This window comes from Hemibagrus wyckioides, linkage group LG25, assembly GCF_019097595.1.
Source record: "Hemibagrus wyckioides isolate EC202008001 linkage group LG25, SWU_Hwy_1.0, whole genome shotgun sequence".
Taxonomy (NCBI): domain Eukaryota; kingdom Metazoa; phylum Chordata; class Actinopteri; order Siluriformes; family Bagridae; genus Hemibagrus; species Hemibagrus wyckioides.
In genome coordinates, this window is record NC_080734.1 from 7,901,801 (window position 1) to 7,929,037 (window position 27,237).

The 27,237-nt window shown below is 39.8% G+C and overlaps 3 protein-coding genes across 4 annotated transcripts; 1 reads left to right on the top strand and 2 right to left on the bottom strand.

Annotated features, from left to right (window-relative positions):
- Nucleotides 1–1,462: 1,462 nt before the first annotated feature.
- ndufaf7 (NADH:ubiquinone oxidoreductase complex assembly factor 7) lies at nt 1,463–12,754 on the bottom strand. 2 transcript variants are annotated; one of them, XM_058379129.1, is made up of 11 exons: nt 12,614–12,754; nt 12,066–12,171; nt 11,722–11,882; nt 11,114–11,194; nt 10,249–10,359; nt 9,196–9,409; nt 7,178–7,236; nt 5,548–5,661; nt 4,064–4,207; nt 3,411–3,584; nt 1,463–2,521 (listed from the first exon to the last, which is right to left on the bottom strand). In XM_058379129.1, the coding sequence occupies exons 2-11, from the start codon at nt 12,133–12,135 to the stop codon at nt 2,297–2,299; spliced, it is 1,353 nt and encodes a 450-aa protein (XP_058235112.1). In that variant the 5' UTR covers nt 12,136–12,171; nt 12,614–12,754; the 3' UTR covers nt 1,463–2,296. The 2 variants fall into 2 exon arrangements, with proteins under 2 accessions (XP_058235112.1, XP_058235111.1); XM_058379128.1 differs by lacking the exon at nt 12,614–12,754 and having other exon boundaries at nt 12,066–12,410.
- Nucleotides 12,755–12,767: 13 nt separating this feature from the next.
- Nucleotides 12,768–23,644, top strand: cebpz (CCAAT enhancer binding protein zeta). The gene is made up of 17 exons (XM_058379127.1): nt 12,768–12,972; nt 14,065–15,542; nt 16,573–16,801; nt 16,883–17,078; nt 17,509–17,597; nt 17,787–17,840; nt 17,930–18,032; nt 18,118–18,186; nt 18,274–18,340; nt 19,276–19,376; nt 19,744–19,804; nt 20,126–20,316; nt 20,404–20,442; nt 21,059–21,148; nt 22,521–22,588; nt 22,911–22,992; nt 23,238–23,644. Exons 1-17 carry the CDS (start codon nt 12,811–12,813, stop codon nt 23,381–23,383), a joined length of 3,225 nt encoding a protein of 1,074 aa, XP_058235110.1. The 5' UTR covers nt 12,768–12,810; the 3' UTR covers nt 23,384–23,644.
- On the bottom strand, nt 23,368–26,361 carry LOC131345928 (protein CEBPZOS-like). The gene is made up of 4 exons (XM_058379130.1): nt 26,227–26,361; nt 25,505–25,622; nt 25,362–25,406; nt 23,368–23,506 (listed from the first exon to the last, which is right to left on the bottom strand). Exons 2-4 carry the CDS (start codon nt 25,620–25,622, stop codon nt 23,424–23,426), a joined length of 246 nt encoding a protein of 81 aa, XP_058235113.1. The 5' UTR covers nt 26,227–26,361; the 3' UTR covers nt 23,368–23,423.
- Between the last annotated feature and the right edge of the window lie 876 nt (nt 26,362–27,237).

Below are 27,237 nucleotides of genomic sequence, written 5' to 3' on the forward strand. Positions count from 1 at the left end.
TGAGCAACAGTAGCTCGTCTGTTGGATCGGACCACACGGGTTAGCCGTCACTCCCCACGTGCATCAATGAGCCTTGACCGCCCATGACCCTGTCTCCGGTTCACCACTGTTCCTTCCTTGGAGCACTTTTGATAGATACTGACCACTGCAGACCGGGAACACCCCACAAGAACTGTAGTTTTAGAGATGCTCTGATCCAGTGGTCTAGCCATCACAATTTGTCCCTTGTGAAACTCACACAAATCCTTATGCTTGGCCATTTTTCCTGATTCTAACACATCAACTTTGAGGACTAAATGTTCACTTGCTGCCTAATATATCCCACCCACTAACAGGTGCCATGATGAGGAGATAATCAGTCTTATTCACTTCACCTCTCACTGCTCATAATGTTATGCCTGATAATTATAATATAATTAATGTTATTGTTTTGTTAATTAATGTTATTTTAACATTATTTTTCCATTTAAAATCATACAGAAAACATCCTAATGAGTAGTATAACACCATGAAATGACCATTTGATTATAAATGTCAGGTTAAACACCACTAATTTCAGTTTTTTAAAAGATACTCTTTCAAGCATAACCTGATCTTTCTGTTATCGAGCCCCACCAGTGGTTTGCATCTTGTGGTAAAGCATTTGGGGCTGTTATTGGTGTAGTTTTCTCTTTAGGGTACTTTTCCGACATATGGAATGTTTTTGATCTTGTTTTTCTGCTATTTTTTTTATCAGCTACTGCTGTGTTTACTCATTCTCTGCCAGGCCTTTTTTTCTTTTGCTAACCTCACCAGCTCATTTTGAATATTTCACTTTGACACAGCAATATATTCTGACCATGATTATTTTCTCTCTCTTTTTTTAAAGATTTACAGAGTTGCAAAAAAACAGTGAACAAATAAAGCGAGCAAACAGTTTTAGAAAACAAAAACACAGCACTGTGCTAATTTTACCAACTAGGTAGTTAGCCTGGCTAACATAATCTCTACAGCAGTAGCTTTTTAACTTAAGGGATAGTTGAGTTAGCTAACAAGCTAGCCGAGTATTTAGCTAGGCTAATAATACAGCAAATAAGAATTAGTATTAGGGTAATACTTGGACAAGTAATAGGGCAACTATGTTATTATCTGGCAAGCTTTAGCAAGCAATAGCAAGCTAGTTAACCTTTGCATAACTATTATAATGCTGTTAGCTAGGAGGAAATCAAACTGTGGAAGTAGAAAACTTCTGCCTTTTCTAATATTATTATCTAATATCATGTTTTTCTTTCTGTTAATAAAAGTATGCTAAATAAATAGAAAATGAGTTGTTCTTGTTAAGCATGAAATGACTACAACCAAGCAAGTCATGTCATTATATTGAAAAACCAGGCTAGATGTAATGTAAATTTACAAAAGTGCATCTTCACTTGGACAACAGTGGACCGTTAAAAAGTAAGGAAAATTCGCCTGGTCAGATGAATCTATGAGCTTTATTTTTTGCATCATACTGCTGGACAGATCAGAAGATGAAGTTCATTCCCTCATGGCTATAGTATATAATGTAGCTTGACATTGTCACATTTATATACTATATATAAACAGCAGAAATATTCAAACAGTGGAAAATCCTTGCATTTGCTTCACAGCATCTCTGACACATTAGTGTGATGCTCTCAGAACCCCAACTGAGTTGCAGAGTTTGCCCAAAGCTTTCAGTGATTCGGTGTTTAGAGGATTCTATAAAACGTGATTTAATTTAGGAAAATTGCTCAGCAGCAAAATTAGATTCTATCATGAAGGCATAGTCTGATGAGCAACACGAACCTAGACATAACACTCTCTTCAACATAAACTCCATGCAGCAAACAAATAAAGACCAAATTACACATTGAGAAATGTAATATAACCATAATCTACTTTAAAATCCAATAGAGCCAATTAAGCATCAGTCCTCCCTGTGCCGTGTATTTTTATTTGTACAGTTCATTTACATTTAGACTTTCCATACAGAAACATAATCGGCGTTACAGAAAAACTCACTGCTAGCCTGTGTGGCACTCTGTTATCTGTACGAGCTTCTTCACTTCTCGTCCAGGGTGGATAATTGGATATTTTAGTAGAAAACAATGTGCTTCACAATACTTCTTTTGCTCAGCAAACATAATCCATTTCCTGACACTTTATCTTACTGTACTGCTTGTGTTTGTTTTTCTCAGTATAAACACACAGCACAAGAGAAGTACATAAATGTAAGTATACACTGTAGGACAGTTTCTGCATTACTGTAAAGAAGCAACGGGATTAGAGTCTGCTCTCAGTTTAGTCCGAGTTCAGTGAATCCAGCGACAGGAAGGGGTGTCGTGTCCTTCCTCTTCTTCATCACCATTCCTTTCTCCTCCTCCGGCTGAACCAAGCGACTGGGATGTAGCAACGACAAGAACTGGAACCTGTGGCCCATTTTATCCGGATCAGTCAGCATGCTGTAGCCGTGAAACAGCTGAGCTCGGGTGGAGGGGTCGTTACAGCTTCTCAACAGGACCTGAGTGAAACCACCAGAGAGGTCAGAGGTCAGACTGGATTTTATACTAGACCACAACACATAGGGGTCTACATTAAAATAGGAATGAATGAATTTTACTGTTTAATACTGTTTGCATTTTGTGTGTGTGAGTTTTCCTTTAATTACATAACACACACACACACACACAAAAAACCCAAAAACTGGAATCTACTGGAGTTCTACTTTTGGTCACAGACACTGTCAATCAAGCTCTGAAAGAAATTTATGAGATGCTTTATCCTAAACTCTATATTGAAAATCTGAAGGGAGGAAGGGAGGGATGGAAAGTGGGGAGGAAGGAAGGAATGAAGGAAGGAGGTCAGAGGACAGAAGAAAGAAAGAAAGAAAGAAAGAAAGAAAGAAAAGAGGGAGGGAGGGAGTGAGGGAGAAGGAAGGACGAGGAAAAAATAAATAAATAAAGGAAAGAAAGAAAGAAAGAAAGAAAGAAAGAAAGAAAGAAAGAAAGAAAGAAAGAAAGAAAGAAAGAAAGAAAGAAAGAAAGAGAAAGAAAAGAGGGAAGGAGGGAGAAGGAAGGGTAAAAATAAAGAAAGAAAGAAAGAAAGAAAGAAAGAAAGAGGGAGGGAGGGAGGGAAGGAGAGAGAGAGACAGAGAGAGAGAGGGAGGGAGGAAGGAAGGAAGGAAGAAAGGAAGGATGGAATAAAGTGTGCCATAAATAATGAAAGTACATGTAATTTACAAGACTTTTGGCAGCTATGAAGTTGTATAAGTTTATGATGGTATTCAAGTCATGCAGTAGTGAGTTAAAGTGACTGGTCCAGATAGAGAGATAGAGAGATTACACTTACAGTAAGTGTTTGACAAAATTCATGTATAATACATTATGGCCTGTGTGATGTTTTGTCCTGACCTGCAGGCGTGTGTCGATGCCCATGTTCTTAAGAAACGCTCTCTGTGTGATGGGTCCAAAGCAGACCACCGCTTCTCCAGCCATCTTCCTCAGATAATTAAAGTCAACATCTGCAGTCAGGTCTGCGGTGCCTGGAGCCTCCAGCACATCATGCAGTTTGTGTCCTTTAAAACCCTTCAATTGTAAAAGTCTTATGTTTAGAAGGAATATTTGGCATCCGTACGAAAATGCATATGCATCATATGTGTCGCTGGTACACAGTAGGAGTGTTTGTGTGTCATAGGAGTATAGTATAAGGGGAAATATGTGCATTTTGTTCAGTCTAGACACACAGTAACAGTGTGCAGAGCTGAGGCTTCCCATAAACTGGAGCGTACAGCTGTGAATGCGCACTGACAACAGTAATTAGTTTCTGTGTACCAAGAAAAGTTTTGAGAAGAAACAACTGTGTAAAGTTGCTCTAAATGACTCCTACAGAAACCTACACAGGCTTTGTTGCTGCTGGTTTGAAAAACAGATGGACTGAATTAGGCTCATCAATTACACCCAAAGACATATGACCTCCAGGTTTCTAATGTCACAGGGCAAAGAGTAATCAACAGACTAAACCACAGGCTGAAAGTGAATGAGCTATTCATTAGCAGGAAGCTCACTCTGAACGTGTCCGTCTTCGTTCCATTGTGACCGTAGTCTGCGATCAGCACTGCACCCCCGTCCTCCAAGATCCGATCGGCCAGCTTCTGAACAATGACTCCGCCTTCGGCGCAAACCTCCACGTGCTGCCGCTGTTCATCCTCCTGTGCAATGATATAGTTATACAGTTATGAAATGAAGAAAGCATAATGGACCAATATGGAAAAAATTAAGAGAAATGACTTGCAAGGTTATTAAAGACAGGATCATTGGTATTGTACATAGCCTTAATCAAGTGCGAATAAAATAAAATGAGATTAAAACAACAATCAGTGAAATTACAACACAAAGACTGATTTATTTAGCTTGCTTTTTATTCATTATCACAAGTTGGTGCCTGAGAGAGCAGCAATGTGGAACTGATATGTGTTCATAAATTGGTAACTTATTGTGAAAAATGTCTAAATCTTTATTTATCTTTATCTTATAGTTCTGTTGCCTAGCAACACTTTTCTCCCACCCCCTGAATGAGAAGCATGTTGAACGCACCCAAATTGTATTAAAACAGTATGAGTTTAGTGCTTACGGATTCTTTTCTTAGTCATTTAACAACATATCTATGAGCAATGTGAAGATTCCTGACAGTTGTGTCTTGTCTCTGTGGTTACTCTGCCTTTCTAATATTATAGTGCAAGCTAGCTAAATCCTCCTGTATAAGCTAGCTCTAATCTATCTTTCTGTTGACCTTTAATTCAATCTAATTGTATTTGTATAGCGGATGTCTCAAAGCATTTACAAAGTTTAAAATTAATTTGAATGAGGCAAGAGTGACAAGGAAAAACTCCCTGAGACGATACGAGGAAGAAACCTTGAGAGGAACCAGACTTGAAAGGGAATTATCATCATCTGTGTTACACAGGACAATGTGATTATAAATAATGTCCTTTCCACAACTGTGAGCTTTTGAACAACTGTTAAATCCGTCATGACATAAGAAAATACCACGTTTACCTGCCAGCAAATCAGAACGTTCCATTCACACTGAATATTTTCGACATGTCCAACCCAAATTAAAGCTTAGAATTAAAAGAGCTGAGAGCGAATTCCACATTCAAAGAGCACCGGTGTGGCATGAGGTCAGATTTGGCATGCAAACTCCTGTGTTAAACCACCAGGCATGACTTTAAAGCAGGCATGCACACATGATGTAAGCCTCTGGCAGCCTACACCAACACTGCACTACACTTCTGATGTATCAATCAAATGAGTGGCTGAAATGTAAACCAGATGTCCCACAGTCTGATTCCATCAGAAAATATCAAATCTTTTTGTATAACTGACAGGCTGATGCTCTACCCTGCCTTTTACCCAGACACTACTGGTAATCGTGCAACACCAAGTGTGGAATATGTGGAAAATTTGGTGCCAAACCAAAATAAGGATTGTCAAGTGAGGTACATAAAGCACGACTGAGCTCGAGTACTCTTAAAGATCGAGTACTTACTTGTATGAGTGTAGTAGATGCGAGAGTAGGAGCAGGAAACACCACAAATCTGAGCTTATCGGGTTTGTCGGGGTCGATATCAACCATCACCTCTCTCCAACCCTTGTCTGTTCTCTTTATTAATAAAAACAAAAACACACTTCTATAATCATAATCATATAGACATAATTACTTAACACAAGTCTCAGTATAAACAAAGGATTCATTTCCTTCTATGAAACTCTGTCCATTTATTGATAGACTCCTGGGATCTTCAATAACCATAGGATCACAACATCTGCATAAATAAGGATGGCTGTCCATCCAGCCATCCATTTTCTGTGCCGCTTATCCTACACAGTGTCACAAGGAACCCTGGAGCTGATCCCAGGGGATTTGGGGACACATTGGATGGGGTGTCCACACACTCACTCACCCACAAGGAACCCTGGAGCTGATCCCAGGGGATTTGGGGACACATTGGATGGGGTGTCCACACACTCACTCACCCATGTTTTTGCCCTGGGGGAGAAAACCCTGAAACTTGGGGACAACATGCAATCTCAACACATACAGGGAACACAGGACAGAAGTGTAAATCAAACCCTTGACCACAGAGGTGTGAGGTAACCACTCTGCCAACTTGCCTCCATAAATAAGGATGTCTTTGAACATAAATTTGATGTAGATTGGAGTAAATTATGAAGTGGTGTATGTACATGATATGTAGTCTCACATAGTCAGAGCTTTAGACTGATGGCTGAAGGTCTGGACATCATAGCAGCTTTTATTGGACACGGACTGCCCAATAGGGCATCTGACTGACATGTAAAACAACCAATCACAGTTCCTTCTGTTCAGAGTCATGTTTAGGGTTGTGAAAATATAAAGTCAACAGACCAGTGTGCAACCACAGATCGTTCAATTAAGAAATTAATGAATATTAATGAGTCCATACTGTGAACATCACATCATCTGGAAAATCCAGCATTTAGCTGATCCACAGAACCGCTCATTGTCATAGCTGCAAACACAACGGCTTCCTTCCTTTAATGGAAGACCAGTAAAAAAAAAATGCAACACACGTCTTCTGGAAATCCTGTAGAATCCATCATCCAATCAGATAACGTCTTCGGAACTCCTGAAGCATTTCCACTTTTGTGTGCTGTATGCATCAGATATTCAGCCAACCACTTGTGTGCTTGATGTCTGAGGCTGAGACTATGTGAAAATCTTTCTTCACATATCTGCATATCCCATCCTTGGGGGTTGGTATCAGAGGGCAGGGTCAGCCATGATGCAGCGCCCCTGGACCAGTGTGGGTTAAGGGCCTTGCTCAAGAGCCCAATGGTGGCAGCTTGGCAGTGCTGGGGTTTGAACCCCCCGATCTTCCGGTAAACAGCCCAGAGCCATAACCACTTGAACCACCACCGCCCTGGGCAGAGCTTGTGTCCACACGACTTATAAAGATTCTTCATTTCACTCAAACCACTCATCATTTAGGACAGTTTTAGGAATCAGATGAAAATTCAATCATACGTCATTTGACAAGCTCGAGACTGTGCTTATTTTACACAACGATTGCTGCTACACCAGTTCTGTGAAATATAATTTAACACATATGAGCTGAGATACACACTCTGATGTTTACCTGAAACTTGTGAATGGGCAGAGCATCAAAAAACTCATGAGCCAAGAATATACTGAAGCCTGTTGGAAATAATAACAATAAAGAACACATTTTATTAGTTTCAGAACCAAGAACTGTTTCAGTCAGACCTTTAAATGAACTTCTTAGCTTACCTGTTATGCTATGCTTTTTATGTTTTCATTTCTAGATTTCAGACAGTATTAACCAAAAGATCTTTGTATTACAAAATGCTTCACCTCCTTCCTATTCACCAGAACTACAACTAATGTGTGATTACCCCTCAAAACATTTCTCTGGATTGAGAAAAGATAAAAAAAAACACCCTTTTTAGATAAGTAAAAGTCTAAGGGCAGTTGTTGAATTTTGTTATTAATTACAAAACATAGAATTACAACCATTACATAAGAATTTTTTTTTTTAAAGCACCGGAAACACCGGAGCAATACAATAAGAAGTTCTTTGTGTGTCTTAGATTGTCAGGATGTCTTTTTATGGAGTTTATATGCCAACACAACCGACTCTTAACCGCAAATGCTTAAAAATGTAGACCCTTTTTTAAAAGGCAACCCTATACACATTACACACTACATGGTGCCCTTCGAAATACATTACATACACTATATTGCCAAAAGTATTCGCTCACCCATCCAAATAATCAGAATCAGGTGTTCCAATCACTTCCATGGCCACAGGTGTATAAAATCAAGCACCTAGGCATGCAGACTGTTTTTACAAACATTTGTGAAAGAATGGGTCGCTCTCAGGAGCTCAGTGAATTCCAGCGTGGAACTGTGATAGGATGCCACCTGTGCAACAAATCCAGTCGTGAAATTTCCTCGCTCCTAAATATTCCACAGTCAACTGTCAGCTGTATTATAAGAACGTGGAAGTGTTTGGGAACGACAGCAACTCAGCCACCAAGTGGTAGGCCACGTAAACTGACGGAGCGGGGTCAGCGGATGCTGAGGCGCATAGTGCAAAGAGGTCACCAACTTTCTGCAGAGTCAATCACTACAGACCTCCAAACTTCATGTGGCCTTCAGATTAGCTCAAGAACAGTGCGCAGAGAGCTTCATGGAATGGGTTTCCATGGCCGAGCAGCTGCATCCAAGCCATACATCACCAAGTGCAATGCAAAGCGTTGGATGCAGTGGTGTAAAGCACGCCGCCACTGGACTCTAGAGCAGTGGAGACGCGTTCTCTGGAGTGACCAATCGCGCTTCTCCATCTGGCAATGATGGACGAGTCTGGGTTTGGCGGTTGCCAGGAGAACGGTACTTGTCTGACTGCGTTGTGCCAAGTGTAAAGTTTGGTGGAGGGGGGATTATGGTGTGGGGTTGTTTTTCAGGAGCTGGGCTTGGCCCCTTAGTTCCAGTGAAAGGAACTCTGAATGCTTCAGCATACCAAGACATTTTGGACAATTCCATGCTCCCAACTTTGTGGGAACAGTTTGGAGCTGGCCCCTTCCTCTTCCAACATGACTGTGCACCAGTGCACAAAGCAAGGTCCATAAAGACATGGATGACAGAGTCTGGTGTGGATGAACTTGACTGGCCTGCACAGAGTCCTGACCTCAACCCGATAGAACACCTTTGGGATGAATTAGAGCGGAGACTGAGAGCCAGGCCTTCTCGTCCAACATCAGTGTGTGACCTCACAAATGCGCTTCTGGAAGAATGGTCAAAAATTCCCATAAACACACTCCTAAACCTTGTGGACAGCCTTCCCAGAAGAGTTGAAGCTGTTATAGCTGCAAAGGGTGGACCGACGTCATATTGAACCCTATGGATTAGGAATGGGATGTCACTTAAGTTCATATGCGTGTCAAGGCAGGTGAGCGAATACTTTTGGCAATATAGTGCACTTCCATTTTCAGTTCCCTTCTCAGTCCTGGGGAAATTTTTTAAACTCCTGACCATCTCACTCACTCATACACCACACACACACATCAAATGTAGAGAATAAAAATCAGGTTAAATAAAAACATTTTAATGTTAATACATGAAGCTATTTCATACCTCTGGGAATGTCTTCTATAATGCGGTACCACGACACAGGAATGCCGGTGTGTGTTGTGCCAGTGCGATACACAGATTCTTCATCACTCACACACACCTGAGCGGTTTCTCCAACCAGACAGTGAGCCTGGACTTCACTTAGCTTTGGGCTCACCTCCACCAGGTGAACAGACACTGACGCTCCACACAGAACTGACTGCAACTGACTGAAGACCTGCACCACACACACACACACACAGTTTAATGATGGAAAGGTTAATAAGTTTAATTATAAAAAATCTGAAGAATCATGAGAGTCACAAAGAAAAAGAATCGTACGTAAAGGAACCGACAAATTGTTCACCAGCGCCCTCTACTGTTTAGTAAACCCTGACCTTTAAACAAATATAAATTGTGAAGGTTTCTAGGCATCGTAATTAGATTTTACAGCGAATACTAAAAAGGAAAAACTCTCTTATAAGGTTTTACATTATAAGAGCTCGACTGAAACTTCTCTTTACTTTATAAGATTTGATTAGCGATAAGTGAATCGTAAGTGAGTCATTCTCTGAAAATTATTCATTTAGATGAATCAAACAAATCGACTCACAGCAAAATGCATTAATGCATCCAAGATGTAGTTCTATCCATATGTCAGTAAGATAAACACGGCATCTAGCACAACCTGAGCAGTTTAAACCCTTTCCTTAAGATGCAGGAATGATTGTTACTGAAGAATGATTCATTTCAACATTTTCTGTGGATAACAGACACAACCTTGAAGGAACTTACACTCGTTGACTCAGTGTTTAATAAAATCTTTGGTAAATGTCAATGCAGATATAGATGGAGATGTGATGCTTCTGGAATTTCTATCATTTTCCAACCTTCATGTTATTAGCATGGCACATACAGTGTACAAGTCCAATAGTAGTCAAGTTTATTGTCATGTACATATCATAGGCTTTAAGAATCTATATACAATTATGTTTTTTGTGCTATAGTTGCACGCTCCTACCCAGATGTTTAAAATGAGAATAGAATACAGATAACTAAAGAGATGCAGTTTTTTACCCTCAGAATGTCACTGGTCAAGGAGCCTCGTCCGGGTCCGAGTTCTACAAGCTGAAATGTTTTGGGTTTTCCTGCAGCCATCCACTCACTTACACACCAGATCCCAAGCAACTACAAGGAGAGAGAAAGAGACAGTGAGAGAGAGAGAGAGAGAGAGAGAGAGAGAGAATGAATGTTTGTTTCCATTTCCCTAAATACAGTCAATAGCCAAGTCTTGTTTGGTGTTGGATCTTTGGTTTTGCGCCATGATTTATTAATTTTTTTAAAATAATAACTGAAGTCGCACCCAGATTTTCCCCCCAAATACACCAATCAGCCATAACATTAAAACCATCCACCTAATATTGTGTAGGTCCCTCTTATGTCGCCATGAAGGTACTCCACCAGATGTTTAAATGTGTGCTGTGCCATCTGTGGTTCTCTAACCACCTCCCACAGATGCTTGATAAAATTGAGATCTGGGAAATTTCAAGGTGGAGTCAACACCTTTCTCAAACCATTCTTTAACAGTTTTTGAGGTGTGTGAAGAAACATTATCCTGCTGAAAGAGGCCAATGCCATTAGGGAATATTGTTAACACAAAGGGGTGTATTTGGTCCATAACAATGTTTACGTAGGTGGTACACATCAAAGTAACATCCACATGAATGCCAGGGCCCAAGGAACATTACCCAGAACAGCACAGAGCCTCTGCCGGTTTGCCTGTTTTCCATAGCGCATCCTGGTGCTGTCTCTTCCACAGGTAAGCATGCCTTTATTTCCTGCTTCCAACACATCAACTTCGAGAACTGACTCTTCACCTGCTGCCTAATATATCTCATCCCTGTCAGGTGCCAGTAAATCACAAAAGAAGTAAATCACAAACCTCTCCGAAAATCTGGCTTATTTCTGGTGATGTGATAAAATCTCCATCAGCTCCCAGCATGTCGTTCTTCACGTAATATCCCTATTGAGGAGGTACACAAACATTAGTGGTGTAAGGAATAAAACCTGACATGGCATAGTGTTACAGACAAATAACCAACAACAGGTGGAGTGATGCTTCTGCTTCGACCCCACAGTTGATTAACTATCAATAACAGCACACACCACCATGTTTTATGTCTTCTTTATTTTTCTCTTTCTCTTAAAGTTAAGACTAAAAATGCAACTTGGAAAAACTTCAAATTACAAAGTGCTCGATAGCAAAAACATGTTTCTTTATTTTTTTTTATTAAGTAACGTTTTTAATCTGTTTATTATGAGCCATTGAAGTTGACTGTCCACTAAACAAGTCCCTGTGAAAGAGTTTGTATTACAGAAACAAAACCATAGTGGAATACGTGCAGAAATATAAACCTGAGATAGACATAATAACTGCATAGGGAATCATTTAATACTTTCTGACCAATCAAGAAGTGCTGTAGTATAAATTGCAGCAGAATTCTGTGTTTTACAGTAAACATGATGATGATGTGATTCGCAGACACCTACCGAGACTGGGTTAGTGAGGACTTCACGCATGTACTCAGCCACCGTGATGGGACCTGTGGCTGTGATTTTGGACACCAGATGCCTCAGTATGGAGGGACTAGGAACCTGTTTCTCTGACGAGGAACTGGAACAACTTCGTCTCAACATCCCGGTCCAGTGTGCTGAAACATGTTATGTTTAATGTGAATGGTGAAGGATAACTCACACTCACTAACTCTAATGTAACAGATCAAGACTATCTATAGTTACTGCTGTTCTTAGTGATGTTAAGGCAGCTCACTGTACACTCTTTACATGCTGTAAATGCAAAATAAATTGAATAATGGGTCTGAAAACCCTCTTACCATTCAGTGATGGGGAAAGAATGCGCACTGATGTCCTGCTAATGTTGATCAGCTTCTGAATTGTCCTCATTTCTTTAGTGAATAGATTTTGCAGGACCCAGGATCACTGATGAATGAACACTAACATTAAAGCAGCTCTCGTCTTTATAGTGGTTTTTAATACAGCTGATTTATTAAAAGTCGTTTTTTCAAACTAATGTTGCTGCTATCATTGTTTGTCGGGATAATAACAATATATTAAAAAATAATGCACACAAAAATCTCTTATTTTTATTGTTTATATCTCATGGCAAAGTTAAAAGCATGTAACCGGAATGTCAGACTACTACTACACGCATGCGCACTTCTGTGAGGCGTAGGTTACACAAACCCTTGCGTTTCCACTGTGACCTTCGCAGTAAAAAATCCTATTACACCATAAAACACAACAATCCTTATATAACTTAATTGGCATTTGTTAACCATAAAATTTTAAATAAAACGTTATATAATAATAAAATATGATTAATAATAATATAATATGTACATTTGCTTTTTAATAAGCTTACTTCACAATACGGTGAAGTTTGTGATCTTCCAGGACCTGCGCCTCTACAAACGCCTGTCTCCAAAGACTCCTTGTCGTCTTGATATCTTCCCTATATAGGGTGCGAAGTAATGTAGATCGCACCCTATGGTAGTGCACTTTATGACCAACAAGGTGTCGTTTGGAATAGAGCCGGTGCGTGTTGATTTTTTTTCCAGCATGGCTCCGAAAGGCAAACGGCGGCCAGAGAAAACTGAAATATTTGAGCAAAATGGAGAAGACACGATTGAAAACGACGACAACGACGACGCCGCGAGTGATGGAGAGAAAGGCGAGGATGAACTCACCCTGGATGATGTGCTGCGTTTGGGAGGCACTAAGGTAAAGCTCTGGGGTTCATCCCCACGCTCTGACCCCACGTGGGAACCTGCATAGTGCGCAGCTGGAGCTGGAGTTTAATGTTAAACACAACAGGGTCTTTAATCAACTCGGACAATAATGTCTATAATCATAAGTATATCATTACAGCCTTTAAAAGTTGATATTTATTTAACAAAGAGAGCTTTTGTATAAATTTTATATAGGACTGCATGTAAAATATGAACAGTGGGGTTAGGATCCAGGAAGTAACTGTTTATTTACTATTTACTATTTTATTAATTACTATAAATATAGTGAAAATGAAGTGTAGTACTTAATGCTTCCAGACAAACAGGAAATTTCCTTTTCCTAAAAGTCCCCCATCAACTGCCCAGGCACTTGTAAAGCACCAGTCAGTAATAATATAACATGTTGGTTTGTTTTTACATAATAACGTAAAATTAATACCTCAAATAAGTCCCTGCTTTCTTCACTAACAATAGTTAGTGTTAAATAGCAGCTTCTTCCCCATTTTTCTAGTGCACTACATGTCCAATAAGACAAATATACACTGATCAGGCATAACATTATGACCACCTGCCTGATATTGTGTTGGTCCCGCGACCCTGACCCGTCATGCACTGTGTATTCTGACACCTTTCTATCAGAACCAGCATTAATGTCTTCAGCAGTTTGAGCAACAGTAGCTTGTCTGTTGGATCGGATCACACGGGCCAGCCTTCGCTCCCAATGTGCATCATTGAGCCTTGGCCGCCCTTGTCCCTGTCGCCGGTTCACCACTGTTCCTTCCTTAAACCACTTTTGATAGATTCTGACCACTGCAGACCGGGAACACCCCACAAGAGCTGCAGTTTTGGAGATGCTCTGATCCAGTCGTCTAGCCATCACAATTTGTCCCTTGTCACATTTATACACTTGTCCATTTTTCCTGCTTCTAATACATCAACTCTTAGGACAAAATGTTCAGTTGTTGTCTAAAATATCCCACCCACTAACAGGTGCCATGATGAGATCAGTGTTATTTACTTCACCTCTCACTGCTCATAATCTTATGGCTGATTAAAACATCTTTGTGTTTTGATTTATTTACAGGCAGACTACGTCATGCTTTCTGCAGTTGAGGACAGTACCGAGCTGGTAAACGGTGGAAAGAAAGGTGCAATCGATGATTTGGAGGAAGGTGAACTAGAAGAGTTTATCACCAAACTGGGAATCCGCTCCTACTCGGGACAGCTAGTTATTGAAGATGAGGATGAGCCTGAAGCAGAAAACAAAGAGAAACCCAAACCCAGCGTGGAAAAGAAGAGCAAGAAAGAAGCCTCTAAAGCAGAGTCCATTAAGAAACCTGAAGCCGAGCCGAAGAAGAACCAAGAGTCCAAAAAAACAAGCAAAAAAGCCAAGCAAAAAGAAGCTGACCTTTTTGAATTTTACCCTCGGCAGGTGCTTCTGGTTAAGCCTGGAGGAAAATGGTACGACATAGAGTACACTTCTGAGTCTAGCACTTCTCCTCAGGATGATTCGCTGGTTTCTCAGTACAAGGCTTTGGCTCAGAAGCTGCTAGAGGCTGAAACAAATCTTTACAAAAACAAGAAAAACCTACAGAAAGGAGCGAACACAGTCTGGATGAAGAGCGTCGTCTCGACCGGGACGCTGGCGGACAGGATGGCAGCCATGACTGTGCTCATCCAGGATGCTCCTCTACACTGTCTGGAGCACATCGAGAGCCTGATCATTATGATGAAGAAGAAAGGAAGTCGTAGACAAGGCCTCATGGCTTTGGACACACTTAAAGAGCTGCTGCTGTCCGATGTGCTCCCAGAGAATCGTAAACTGCGAGCCTTCTCCCAACGCCCTTTCGACCAGTTGGAAGAGCGTGCAAGTGGAAACCGAGATGTCCGAGACCGCCGTCTTGTCCTCTGGTACTTCGAGCACCTTCTCAAGCTCCAGCTGGCTGAGTTTGTAATAGCTCTTGACACTTTGGCTCACGATACAGTCCTGGCCACCAAAATGAAAGCTCTGACCACAGCTCACGAGCTGCTCTGCAACCGGCCCGAGCAGGAGAAAGCCCTGCTGATGCAAGTCGTCAACAAACTAGGAGATCCCGAGTACAAAATCGCCTCGAAGGCCTCGTATCTGCTGGAGACGCTCCTCCATAAACACCCCTTGATGAAATCGGTGGTGTGCGTTGAAGTAGAGCGTCTGATGTTCAGACCCAACATAAGTGCCAAGGCTCAGTATTACGCCGCCTGCTTCCTCAACCAGGTGATGCTGAGCCACGATGAGGCTGAGCTCGCCACCAAACTCATCACTATCTACTTCAGCTTCTTCCGTCTCTGTGTCAAGAAGAAGGATGTGGAGTCTAAGATGCTGGGTGCTCTGCTGAGCGGCGTGAACAGGGCATATCCATACACCAAGACCGGAGATGAGACGGTCCGGGAGCAGCTGGACACGCTGTTTAAAGTGGTGCACATAGTGAAGTTCAGCACAGCTGTGCAAGCTCTCATGCTGCTCTTCCAGGTTATGGATTCTCAGCAGAGCGTGTCTGATCGATACTTCGTCGCTCTTTACAAGTAAGTGCTGATTTGCTTCTAATTATTTGACCCTTTTTAGGTAATCGCTGGAGGATGACTACTTTTGAAACGTTTCTGGAGCAGTAGTGACAAAAGGAAATTTGACTACACTATAAACTTCATAGATACAAAATAATGTCTGTTTACTTTTCTTGTTATATTTCCCCCAAAAGAGTTTTAGGCTTATGGTATTCTTAGTCTGTGAACTATCAGGATGTATTCAGTGATAGAGACTTTAAAGAACTTCTATAAGTTGCTCTGGATATTGGTGTTTGTCAAATGCTATGATTCTAAATATAAATGTAGATATATTCCCAAATAATGTTTGATCAGCACTGGGGGATAAATCAGTAGCCCAGGTGTAAAGATTACATATCTTGACTGTTAGTTTTGACCTGGAGGCTCAGGGGACCTGTAGTCAACTGTGTTGTCATCTTCTCTTATTCAACAATAAGAGAGAGAATATCCCAACCTGATTAGAAGTTTTCTACTTGGTTATTGGGATGTGGTAGCTTAGTGGTTAAAGTGTTGGACTACTGATTGGAAGGTTGTGACTTTGAATCCCAGGTCCAAACAGCTGCCACTGCTGTTCCCCTTGATTGTAATCCTCAGTTAATTATAGATAAATTGTAAGTCGCTCTGGATAAGGGCATCTGCCAAATGCTGGAAATGGAAATAGTTATTTTTAAATGAAATGTTCATCACGGTGTGAGCACCACTGTGATGTAGCATATTTTGCTTGTTCTGAATCCCACCTGAATTTGACTTTTAGATATATTATTCATGTATAGTTAACTCTACTATCCTGTACTATAGTAAAAAGCTTACTACCACATACATTTTTCACAAACAGGAACACACAGGTATGTGGAAACAGTGACAAACCGAGCACAATAAAGTTCAGCACAACCCTGTCATGCATTTTGTCAGTGGGGGGAAAAAAACACAAGTCAATATCAAATAAAGCACCACAGTAAAACATAGTGTCCTGGTTTTGTATAATAGGCATCTCTTTTACACGTTTCTACAGGAAACTGTTGGATCCTGGTCTGTCAGTAAGCTCGAGGCAGAGCATGTTCCTCAACCTGCTGTACAAATCTCTGAAAGCCGACATCGTCCTGCGCCGCGTTAAGGCCTTCGTGAAGAGGCTGCTGCAGGTCAGCTGTGAGCAGAGTCCAACGTTCGCCTGCGGAGCGCTCTTCCTCGTGTCCGAGGTTATGAAAGCCAAACCTGGCCTTAAGCTCCTCCTACAAGAAGGGGTAAGACCTTGTTTAGGGTGGTATTAGTATTACTCTATACCTCAGCCTGTGTACTCAATAACATGGATATTGTCTCATTAGGATGATGATGATGAGGAGAAGTTTCTGGACCTTAAAGGGGAAGAGGAGGAGGATGATGACAAGAAAACCAACAACGATGATGATGATGATGAAGAAGAAAGGTTTGTGGATGCGGATAAAATTGAAGAGGACCAAAGTAAAAAGCCTCAGCAGAACAAACCAGCTGCATCATGGGTACATCACCAAAACTTGGAGGGTAACTACGAAATGATTCTTCAGTTTAATGTTTCTTAGTCTTCGATTCTCAGGCTTTCGTAAAATGCTTTGTTAAAATATGAGGGTTAAGAAGGTTTTATAGGTTGTGAAACAAATTGGCCTAACCAGATGTCCCACATGATTCATCGTCATTTAGTGTATCACATTGATTCGGAGTCGCTCTGCAAATGATTCAGAGTTGCTGGACACATGAATCGGAGTCGCTTGCCTTATCAGTTTCTTACTGTATGATTCTGTGCCACCCGCCCTGTTGCCTCCTGTATAATTCAGTATCACTTGCTGTCTGTGACTCTCATGTCATTTAATACATGATTCAGTGCATCACTGTATTTTTTTCAAGACCTAATTTCCCCAATACAAGCTATTTTTTTGAGTCAGCATTAATGCGCCAACTGTGTTTCTTTATGCAGGTGGTAAGGATTTGGAGGTTTATGCCCCCATGCACAGAAACCCTTTATACTGTGGAGCGAATCACAGCACACTCTGGGAGCTGCAGAAGGTAAGAAATAAAAGTTTTTTTGTCTTGGGGACTGGATGAGGTGTGTCTTGCAAGTCACAGTTGTCAATAAGACTAGTCACTAATTGGCTAATTTGTGGTTTATACGAGCTTGCCAAGAAAGCACAAGTGATGCTAAATTTGTATATTGCATTAAGCTTCTTACTAACTCTGTACGTTTGCCTCTGGTAGCTCGCTGATCATTTCCACCCCTCTGTAGCTCTCTTCGCAAAAACCATCTTGCAGGTGAGAATTTCAGTGAAGTGACGACATAATGAGTGATGATTATATAGCAAGATATTGTTTTTATAATACACATGAATCTTTTAAATCAGGGAGGGCACATCCAGTACTCAGGGGATCCTCTACAGGACTTCACGCTTATCAGATTCTTGGATCGATTCGTGTTCAGAAACCCCAAACAAACAAAGGGAAAACGTAAGTAAAATATTTGACCATTCTCTCTGACTGCTGACATTGTAACACACTGTGTCTGAAATCCCTGCTTTGTCTTCTGTCTCAGAAAACACAGACGCGACTGTAATGCAGCCGAAACACAAAAAGACCATGAATAACATCCGCACGTTACCTGGTGAGTGTCTCGGGTCAGCTGAAAATACTGAAATCTGAAATATGTGTGAGTATTAATACAGATGTGTATGGATTTTCTGCTTTACAGTAAACTCTGAGGAATATCTAGCTAAAGAGGAAAGTCAGATCCCTGTGGATGAGGTGTTCTTCTACAGGTAGGTGTATGTGTGTGTGGAAAAAAGTCAAATAATTGATGTATGCTTTTATTTTAATTTTGCATCTTGGAGGCAAAGATTTTGCATGCGTATATGTAGTTTGTGAACCTTTTAGAATTTTCTATATTTCCGCAAGACTCAGAGCTTTATCAGATTTTCACACAAGTTCTAAAAGAAGACCCAACAAGTGAACCCAGTCAAACAAATAAGACAAAAATATTATACTTGGTCATTTATTTATTGGCAAAAAAATAAGAGTATCCAGTATTGCATATCTGTGAGTGCCAAAAGTAACTGAATTTCTGCTTTCAGTATCTGGTGTAACCCTAGGTTAGCTAGCAATAAACATTTCCAGTAACTGTCCTGCACAAGGGCTTGGAAATAGTTTAATAAGATAATAGAGATAATATTTTAGATAATATTTTTGCCACAGCGGGGAAAGTTAGCATAGTTACAGCACCAAAGGAATAGCAGTTAAAGAAAAAGATAATATCAAGGCAAGGTGACATATATTATAGAGAGAACATAAGATAAACAACTATAAATAAAAAATACACAAAGTATGTGTGTGTGTGTGTGTGTATATATATATATATATATATTAATAACTTAAAAATGTACAAAATTACAATGATAATAATAATAATTAAAATAATAATAATAAAAGTAGAGAAATATAAGAGAAATATGTGTCATATATATATATATATATATATATATATATATATATATATATGTATATATATATATATATATGTATATATATATGTATATATATATATATATATGTATATATATATATATATATATATGTATATATGTGTCTTTGCATTAGTGCACAATATTACACCATATTTTAGCCTATTCCTCTCTATATAATCACACCATCAGCATTTTGCACCAAAGCTTCCACACTTCTTTGCTCCAACTCTCAGGTTCTTTAAAAAGAGGGAAGGAGTGAAGCGATTAAGGAAGCCTGGAGAGGACACCGAGAGCGTGGAGGACGTGGATGATGACGAGTTTGAACAACTGCTCGGTGAGTCAACGGGACGAAATAAAGCCTTCTTACTGTGATCTTATGATCAGATTTAAAACGTGTGCACACTTTGATATTTCGGTTTATTGTATGCTCTCTTGTAATATAATTTAATACTAATATCATATAAATATAGACAAAAGCTCTTCAAACTAAGTATAAGCTTCATATTGGAAGGGTCTTCTTAACCCACATGACTGCAGCTGTATCTTGGATCATTCTGTATTCTGTTTTTGCATATAAAAGTGTTGCATATATAAAAAACATCACAGGGCAGAGAACATAGTTGTTTGCTTAAACATTCTAACATCAGCAGTGTATTAATTAGTTAAATGTTTTCTGTATGCTATGCAATTTATTCCCCCAGACACGTTTGAGAGCGATGGCTGCTTCACAGAATTTAAAGATGGAGACCTGGACTTTGCTGGGTAAGAGACCTCTAGATGTGATTTTTTTTTTTATTTTACCTACTATTCCTCAGTCTGCTATGGGCCATTAGCATGCTCTGTGTTTCATGCTTAAGAGTAGCTCATTTTGGTTGAACTTTCTGGGAGTAAACATGTGTACATTTGGTTTAGGGGACAGATTCAAAGGATGAGAATAATTCTTCTCTAATTGGAGCACATGATACATTGTGTCAAATGGGACAATTTAAAAAATGTGGCAGGAAATGATTTTATTTTGTGAAATTTATTATTTTGTGGCCATCAAGAAATTGACACGACTATCATGTACACGTTCTTTTACAGCAACGTGAAGAGCAACAGCAAAAAAGGCAAGAAGTCCGAGGAGGTCTCTGATTCAGACCTGGATTCGGAAGGTGACCTGGATGACGAGGAGCTCTCTCTGGGAAGCATGGCTGAGGAAGACTTCGGAGACGAGCTGGAGGATGACGGCGGTGCTTTTATGGAGCCGGGTGGAGATGATGACGACGATGAAGGTGTGTGTGTGTGTGAGAGAGGTGCTCACTGTCAGTTCAATTATTCTGTTTATTACACTGAAACTAAAGATGTGTTATATTTTACAGTACCAGAGCTTGAGGATGATGATGATGGTGCTTTTGAGGGTGAGTTTGTTGGTTCTGTTTTCAGTGCCTTTCATACGTCTTCACCCCCTTGTAGTAAATATATCTTAACATTTGAAAGTGCATTTGTTGGTTGTATAAGTACTTGGTAGAACCACCTTTTAAAGTCTCCTAAAATACATCTCTGTTGACTTTACACATCTGGAGCTTGATATTTCTGAACATTAATTCTTAGAAATATATCTCAGGCTCTGTCAGGATTGATGGAGAATACAGATTTCTCTCAGTTAGATTGAGGTTGAGGCTTTGACTGGGACATTAGGGACCACCTTCTCTTGCAAACTAATCCTCTGGACCAGTCTCAAGTCTGTTGTGAGTTTCTTGGTCCTTGCTGATGAAAAACACAATGTGATGTTACCTTCACCATGCTTCACTGCAGGGTTTGTGTTCTCAGGTTGATGAGCAGTATTGCATTTCTGCCACATGTATCATATATGTACTTGATTTTCATATTTACTCCCAAAAAGGATGGTGGTGCACTGACAAAAAAAAAAGCTCACGGGTGTGAATACTTATGCAAGATATTGTGTTATTGTTATTATTAGCAGTTATTCATTAAAAAGTTGTGTAATTGATGATTAGTTACTTCTGTGTTTAGATTTTGATGAAGACATGGACGAGCCCGCAGAGGACAGCACAGGAGGCAAAAAAGGCAAGAGGAAGTCATCCGGACATCTCGGATCTTTTGGTAAGCTGAGTGTGTTCTTTCTTTCGCTCGCACTTTCTTTCGCTCGCACTTTCTTTCGCTCGCACTTTCTTTCTTTCGCTCGCACTTTCTTTCTTTCGCTCGCACTTTCTTTCTTTCGCTCGCACTTTCTTTCTTTCTTTCGCTCGCACTTTCTTTCTTTCGCTTGCACTTTCTTTCGCTCGCACTTTTTCTTTCTTTCGCTCGCACTTTCTTTCTTTCGCTTGCACTTTCTTTCTTTCGCTCGCACTTTCTTTCGCTCGCACCTTTTGCGCTTTCTTTCACACTTTCACTTTCTTTCTTTCGCTCTTTCGTTCACTCTTTCTTTCTTTCTTTCTTTCGCTTGCACTTTCTTTCGCTCGCACCTTTTGTGCTTTCTTTTGCGCTTTTTCTTTCGCACTTTCACTTTCTTTCTTTCTTCCGCTCTTTTTCTTTCGCTCTTTCTTGCATTCTCTCTTTCTTGCATTCTCTTTCTTTAGTTCTTCTTTCTTTCGTTCTTTCTCTTTCTTTTCTCTTTCTCTCTTTTTTCTTTATTTTACTCTCTTTTTCTTTAGATTTTTCTTTTTATTATGCTCTTTCTTTTTTTTCTTTCGCTCTTTTTTTCGTGCTTTCTTTCTTCTCTCTCTCGATCGCTTGCCCTCCCTCCTTCCCTCCCTCCTTTCCCTTAGTTTACACTTCCCTTAGTCTTCATGTGAACAGTAAAAAAAAAAAAAAAAACAGCATGTAATGGCTGCTGTAGTAATATAAAGAAACAGGATGTTGTCAGGTGAATGTTGGCAGTGTTATATAAAGGCTGTGTATTTGAAATGAGATGCATTTAGGATAGAAACCACTACAGCTACATTCACACATTACACTACATTCACACAAAGGCAATCGCTGTACCTGAAAATCACCAGTAGGTTTTCCTCTTGCTAGTTGCCATAGTAATAATGATTATCAGAGGGTAGCATGACTAGCATTACGCTTCACAACAAATTGGGTTTCTGGAGGGACATTTGGCAGTGGTGTATAAAATTCTGCAGTGCATCATATCGTATGAGATGAAGAAACAGTGTACAGTCACATGTTCTACAGTCTTCACTCCCACCAGGAGTCACAGCACCGAGTCTCTATATTTGCATAAAGAGAAACTTTTCTCAACTATTTCTTCTCCCTGGACAAACATGTCGTCATCTCTCATTATAAAATGAACAGTCTCCGGCTGTGAGACGCTGTATGTGTGAATGTAGCATGTATCATGTTTCACAACAAAAATAAACAACGTTCAGTTTTGTTTAAACAAAAAGTTGAGATTTTAACATCAGAGAGAGTACCAGAAACCTCAAACGTGAACGCAGCATTCTGTCTTAATGATGAACGTGTGCTTCCTCAGATTCCAAACCAAGCAAGAAAAAGAGAGGAAAGATGGAGGATACAGCCATGTTTGCAGCGGCTGAGGAGGTAACTTCTGAGCTGGTTCATTCCTAAAATGCATTCTTAGCCATTTTCTTCATTTTAACTCATTACTAGCATGACCTGTGTAGGCAATATTGTTTTAAATTCCTGTGAATTATATTTGAAGATGAATATTATATCACAGGACTGTCTCAATTCTGATTGGTGGATTATTACAACGTTTAAAATATGATGAATTACTGCTGTAGAACTTCCATGGAAGCGAGTAGTCGAAAGTGGATGTAATTTGTTAAATAAATGTCTGTTGAAAAATCTAAAGCCATTCATCGTTATTAATTGTATGATTAATGTGTTTCCTCATTTTCAGTTTGGTGATCTGCTGGATGAAAACTCCGATCTCAAGTTCGACAACATCGGCATGAACGCTATGGCTAACAAGGACAAAGCCAGTGAGTATTGAACATTTTTGTGTACTTTACACAAAAAAGGACCAAAACAGACAGCAAATAGACTGAAAATGACTTTAATCAACAATTATTCAATTCTTTTTTTAATTAATTTGGCTAGATGCCAGCCAGATCCCTTCACGAGGGTGAAGCCACACACTGTTGCATATAACACTCATGACAACATTCATTCATATGTTCTGGAAAAGGCTCCTCATGCAGTCTGTTCTTCTGCTTCTCATCATCAGGTGTCAAACAGCTGAAATGGGAGGTGCAGCGTGACGACTGGATCAAGGGACGTGACGTCAAGACGCTCAGGAGGAAGAAGGCCATGTTTAACAAGAGGAAACAGTTTGGAAAACCAGGCAAAAAGACTGCAGGGAGGAAGAAGTGATGGCTTTCGTCCTCTTGAGTATCTCCGTCTGTCTGTCTTTCTATTCCTGGCTAGTAGACCACACGTCCTGATCGGCTTCCCGGATGCCGTAGTTCCCGGCCCATTCGTTGGACTTGTAATAAACTGAGTGAGAGAAAGAAAGCTGTTGAATTATGGTTCGGTTTGTAGTCATTAATTGCTACGTCGGTGGCAAATATTTCTGAAGACAAAAATTGTCAACATGTAAAAAATGCATTTTGTAATAAATGTAATTTTACCGTTTGTTTATTGTATTGTCTTTTTCTTAATGCACAATAATTATACTCTTTATCGGACATAATCAGGGTGTATTCCTGCGTCACGCCTAATTTTACAGAGCTAGGCTTTGGATCCACCTCGACTCTGACCAAGACAAAGTACATGAGGATGAAATCTACATGACACAAAAGCCAATAAATCTTCCAAATTTCTACCATAATCCAGGATGTGGAGTATTCTCTACTCCAAGTCTTGTGAATTAATCTTGTTACAATCAGATCCCAAACACACAAGCATCACAGACCTAGCCTCCACTAAACAGAAGTGTATCAGTATGACCAGTGAGTTGAACTAAACACTTTAGACTTGTCAAGACAGAGAGCAGAAATTATGTGAATAATAAGCCTGGACTCACTGCTATGTACAGTGTCAATATGATAGCTGGGTTACAGTGAGATTATATATATATATATAATATAATATTAATCCTGTTGTCATTGACCTGTTTTCAAATGTTTTTATCTCATAAATATGATTTTATTTCATGTTAATTTGGTCTATTGACCATAAATGACAAACAGTTGTACATTTTGTGATAAGGGTAAACGAAGTTGATTAAAAGGAGTAACACAGCATTGGGTGAACATTTTACATTTCATTCCTTAAAAACAGTTAAACTAGCCAAGTCAGTACTGATCTGGGAGGACAACAGTTACATGGTCAACAGGAAGACAATATGAAGCTTAAAGAGGACAATTCAATTCTTTCATCATGCTTTAATTAAAGGAACTTAAAGTGTATTTATAAATACTCACTATATGGAGACCAGACCATCACACCCATCACCATTTGTGCTTCTTCCACGATTTTAGAAGTATATAATTGTACAGAATGTCTTTGTATGCTGAAAAATGACAATTTCCCTTCACTGCAAACCTGCTCTAGCATGGCAATGCCCCTGTGCACAAAGCGAGCTCCATGAAGACATGGTATATGTACATATAGCCTCCTATTAAAATGTTGGAGCAGCAAGGACAAGCCTTTTGTTTTTGCTATTCAGTGAATGCATTAAAGTTTCAAATTAAAAGTTAAATAAGACAACAGATCAGAAATTCAGCTTTCAATTCCTAATAATCTCAGAGAAATTAATCCAATCTAATTGGGAGGAACGTCATCATACAGCAAAACACACTGTACTGAAACACAACATGGGGAAAAGCAGAAGATTATAAACTTGCCAAGCCAATCACCAAACCTTAACCCGACTGACTGGAGACTGAAAGGAGAATCATCCCAAAACAAATACTGAAAGAAGATGAAAAAAGCATCACAAATGCCAGTGGCTCACCAGCCTGAAACAGTTACTGCAAGCAATATTAATATTACGTTTTATTTACTTTAGAGACTATCTGTTCCAGTACTTTTGCTCAACCAAAGGTGCCACAGGTCCTGTTTAACACATCTAGATGTAAATATCAGGAAATGAAACAGGGAAATCTGATCTGCCTCATCTTCATCTTTTGATCCCAAGTGCAAGTATTGGCCTTGCTGTGTGGCACTAGAAGGGACTATCTATCTATATCTGTTACAAAATACTAAATATAATAACCATTTACACCTCTGACACAAAGTCTAGTTCTTTCACACATTTGACCTTGCTGTGACCATGTCCCTATCTGGATCAGTTCATCTCCTGGTTACAATGAAAAATAAGTCAAAATTGGATGGATTTTCCATTTACCTTCCAGAACTGAGGGGAAGCGTTTGCTCATCGTGCATCTGAAATCTGTGGGGTGACAAAAAAAAGACGATTGTGATCATTTGATGTCACCTGAGTCCTATCATGATGTACCGAAAAGTGTTTATGCAGGACGAGGACGTCACCTCGGCTCGTGTTCATTCTGTAATAGAGCCCGTAAGCTGCAAACACACCAAGCACCTCCAGGAAGAGCACTCCTTTAAAAATCTTCCTGGCCACTGGCTCCATAGTTTTGGGGGCCATCTGAAATGGAGAGAGGATGATTTAATACATCACAGTATATAACAATGAGCAGCTAAAACTGGTAGACTCTGCCATCTCTGACAGCTGCCAATTGAACACAGTTTCTGCATTCTACATTGAAACTTTTTAAGACAATAACACGAAATCTGACCAATTTAGACAAGTGATAAGGAAGCTGGAAAGGAACTGACAAGCTCAGTAAAGATGACCAGTTTGAGCAGGAAAAGAGAGTCACAGCGTTTATTGCCACCTAGTGGCCATTCTGTGTAATATCACCATATTGAAACTTAAATAAATGCATTAAAATAATACGGTTGCCTTGCCAGGAGTTACAGCTTTGATTGTTTTTCTTGTTTAAACACACACAGTAAAGATTTGTTTTAATTATTATTATTATTATTTTATATACGATGTATCAGAAGTGCAAACACAATACAGGACAGACCGAAACATACAAGGATTAATACAAACAAGACATTATTATCTTCTCTTACTTGTTTCTTGGCCACAGGAACCTATTATTTGCATTTCTGGAACAAATATTTTTTTATAATAATGTCTTCGCTATTTGTAAACAAATGTCTTTGACATTATAAAGACTCACCTTCGTAGACTTGCCCGAAACCACACGTGTTAGTTGTCCCCCACTTGTATTCCGACAAATCCCGCCTCCTACTTTATGATTGGATAATCGTATCGGGACATCTTTTCTCGGATTGGCTAGACTGTTCCGATAACACGATTCTGATTTGACCTTTAAACTGTTACCCAATTGGGTTAGGCTGTGCTTTTCAGAATACGGGTGTGGAAAAAAAATAAAGCTCAATATAAAATATGCTTCCGGATTACGGAAGCCTCATTAAGACAGAAATCCTGATACAGTAACAGCTATAGATACACTATATCGCTAAAGGTTTTGGGACACCCCTCCAAATCATTGAATTCAGGTGTTGTTTTTCAGGGGGTGGTCTCGGGCCCTTAGTTCCAGTGAAAGGAACTCTTAATGCTTCAGCATACCAAGACATTTTGGACAGTTTCATAACTGCACACCAGTGCACAAAGCAAGGTCCATAAAGACAGGATGAGGAGTCTGGTGTGGAGGAACTTGACTGGCCTGCAAAGAGTCCTGACCTCAACCTGATAGAACACCTTTGGGATGAATTAGAGCAGAGACTGCGAGTCAGACCTTCTCGTCCAACATCAGTGCCTGACCTCACAAATTCACTTCTAGTGGAATGGTCAAAAATTCCCATAAACACACTCCTAAACCTACTTGAAAGCCTTCCCAGAAGAGTTGAAGCTGTTATAGCTGTAAAGGGCATGTAAAGGCAGACGTCTCAAAACTTTTGGTAATAAAGTGTATCTTTGGAAGGTGATTTTCATCTTTCAGTTAAGGAATAAAACTGGACTAGGCCTGCTGTTAGAGGTAAATACCCCTTAATTCAATTCCATGTGATAAAAGTGGGAAAGATGCTTCAGGGTTGATTTAGGACCATTATGTTATTAGGAATCACGATGAGTTGTGCTCACTACAATAACCATCTATCTATCTATCTATCTATCTATCTATCTATCTATCTATCTATCTATCTATCTATCTATCTATCTATACACA

What these genes read in the sequence shown, in the direction of transcription:
- ndufaf7 (XM_058379129.1), bottom strand. Translation starts at nt 12,135, where the DNA reads ATGAGGACAATTCAGAAGCTGATCAACATTAGCAGGACATCAGTGCGC. An exon ending in TCTTTCCCCATCACTGAATG is followed by an intron (nt 11,883 to 12,065) that starts GTAAGAGGGTTT and finishes AACATGTTTCAG; the next exon opens with CACACTGGACCGGGATGTTG. An exon ending in TGCCCATTCACAAGTTTCAG is followed by an intron (nt 5,662 to 7,177) that starts GTAAACATCAGA and finishes TTATTAATAAAG; the next exon opens with AGAACAGACAAGGGTTGGAG.
- LOC131345928 (XM_058379130.1), bottom strand. Translation starts at nt 25,622, where the DNA reads ATGGCCCCCAAAACTATGGAGCCAGTGGCCAGGAAGATTTTTAAAGGA. An exon ending in CAGAATGAACACGAGCCGAG is followed by an intron (nt 25,407 to 25,504) that starts GTGACGTCCTCG and finishes GTCACCCCACAG; the next exon opens with ATTTCAGATGCACGATGAGC. An exon ending in CTTCCCCTCAGTTCTGGAAG is followed by an intron (nt 23,507 to 25,361) that starts GTAAATGGAAAA and finishes TCTCTCACTCAG; the next exon opens with TTTATTACAAGTCCAACGAA.
- cebpz (XM_058379127.1), top strand. Translation starts at nt 12,811, where the DNA reads ATGGCTCCGAAAGGCAAACGGCGGCCAGAGAAAACTGAAATATTTGAG. An exon ending in TGCGTTTGGGAGGCACTAAG is followed by an intron (nt 12,973 to 14,064) that starts GTAAAGCTCTGG and finishes ATTTATTTACAG; the next exon opens with GCAGACTACGTCATGCTTTC. An exon ending in CGGACATCTCGGATCTTTTG is followed by an intron (nt 21,149 to 22,520) that starts GTAAGCTGAGTG and finishes GTGCTTCCTCAG; the next exon opens with ATTCCAAACCAAGCAAGAAA.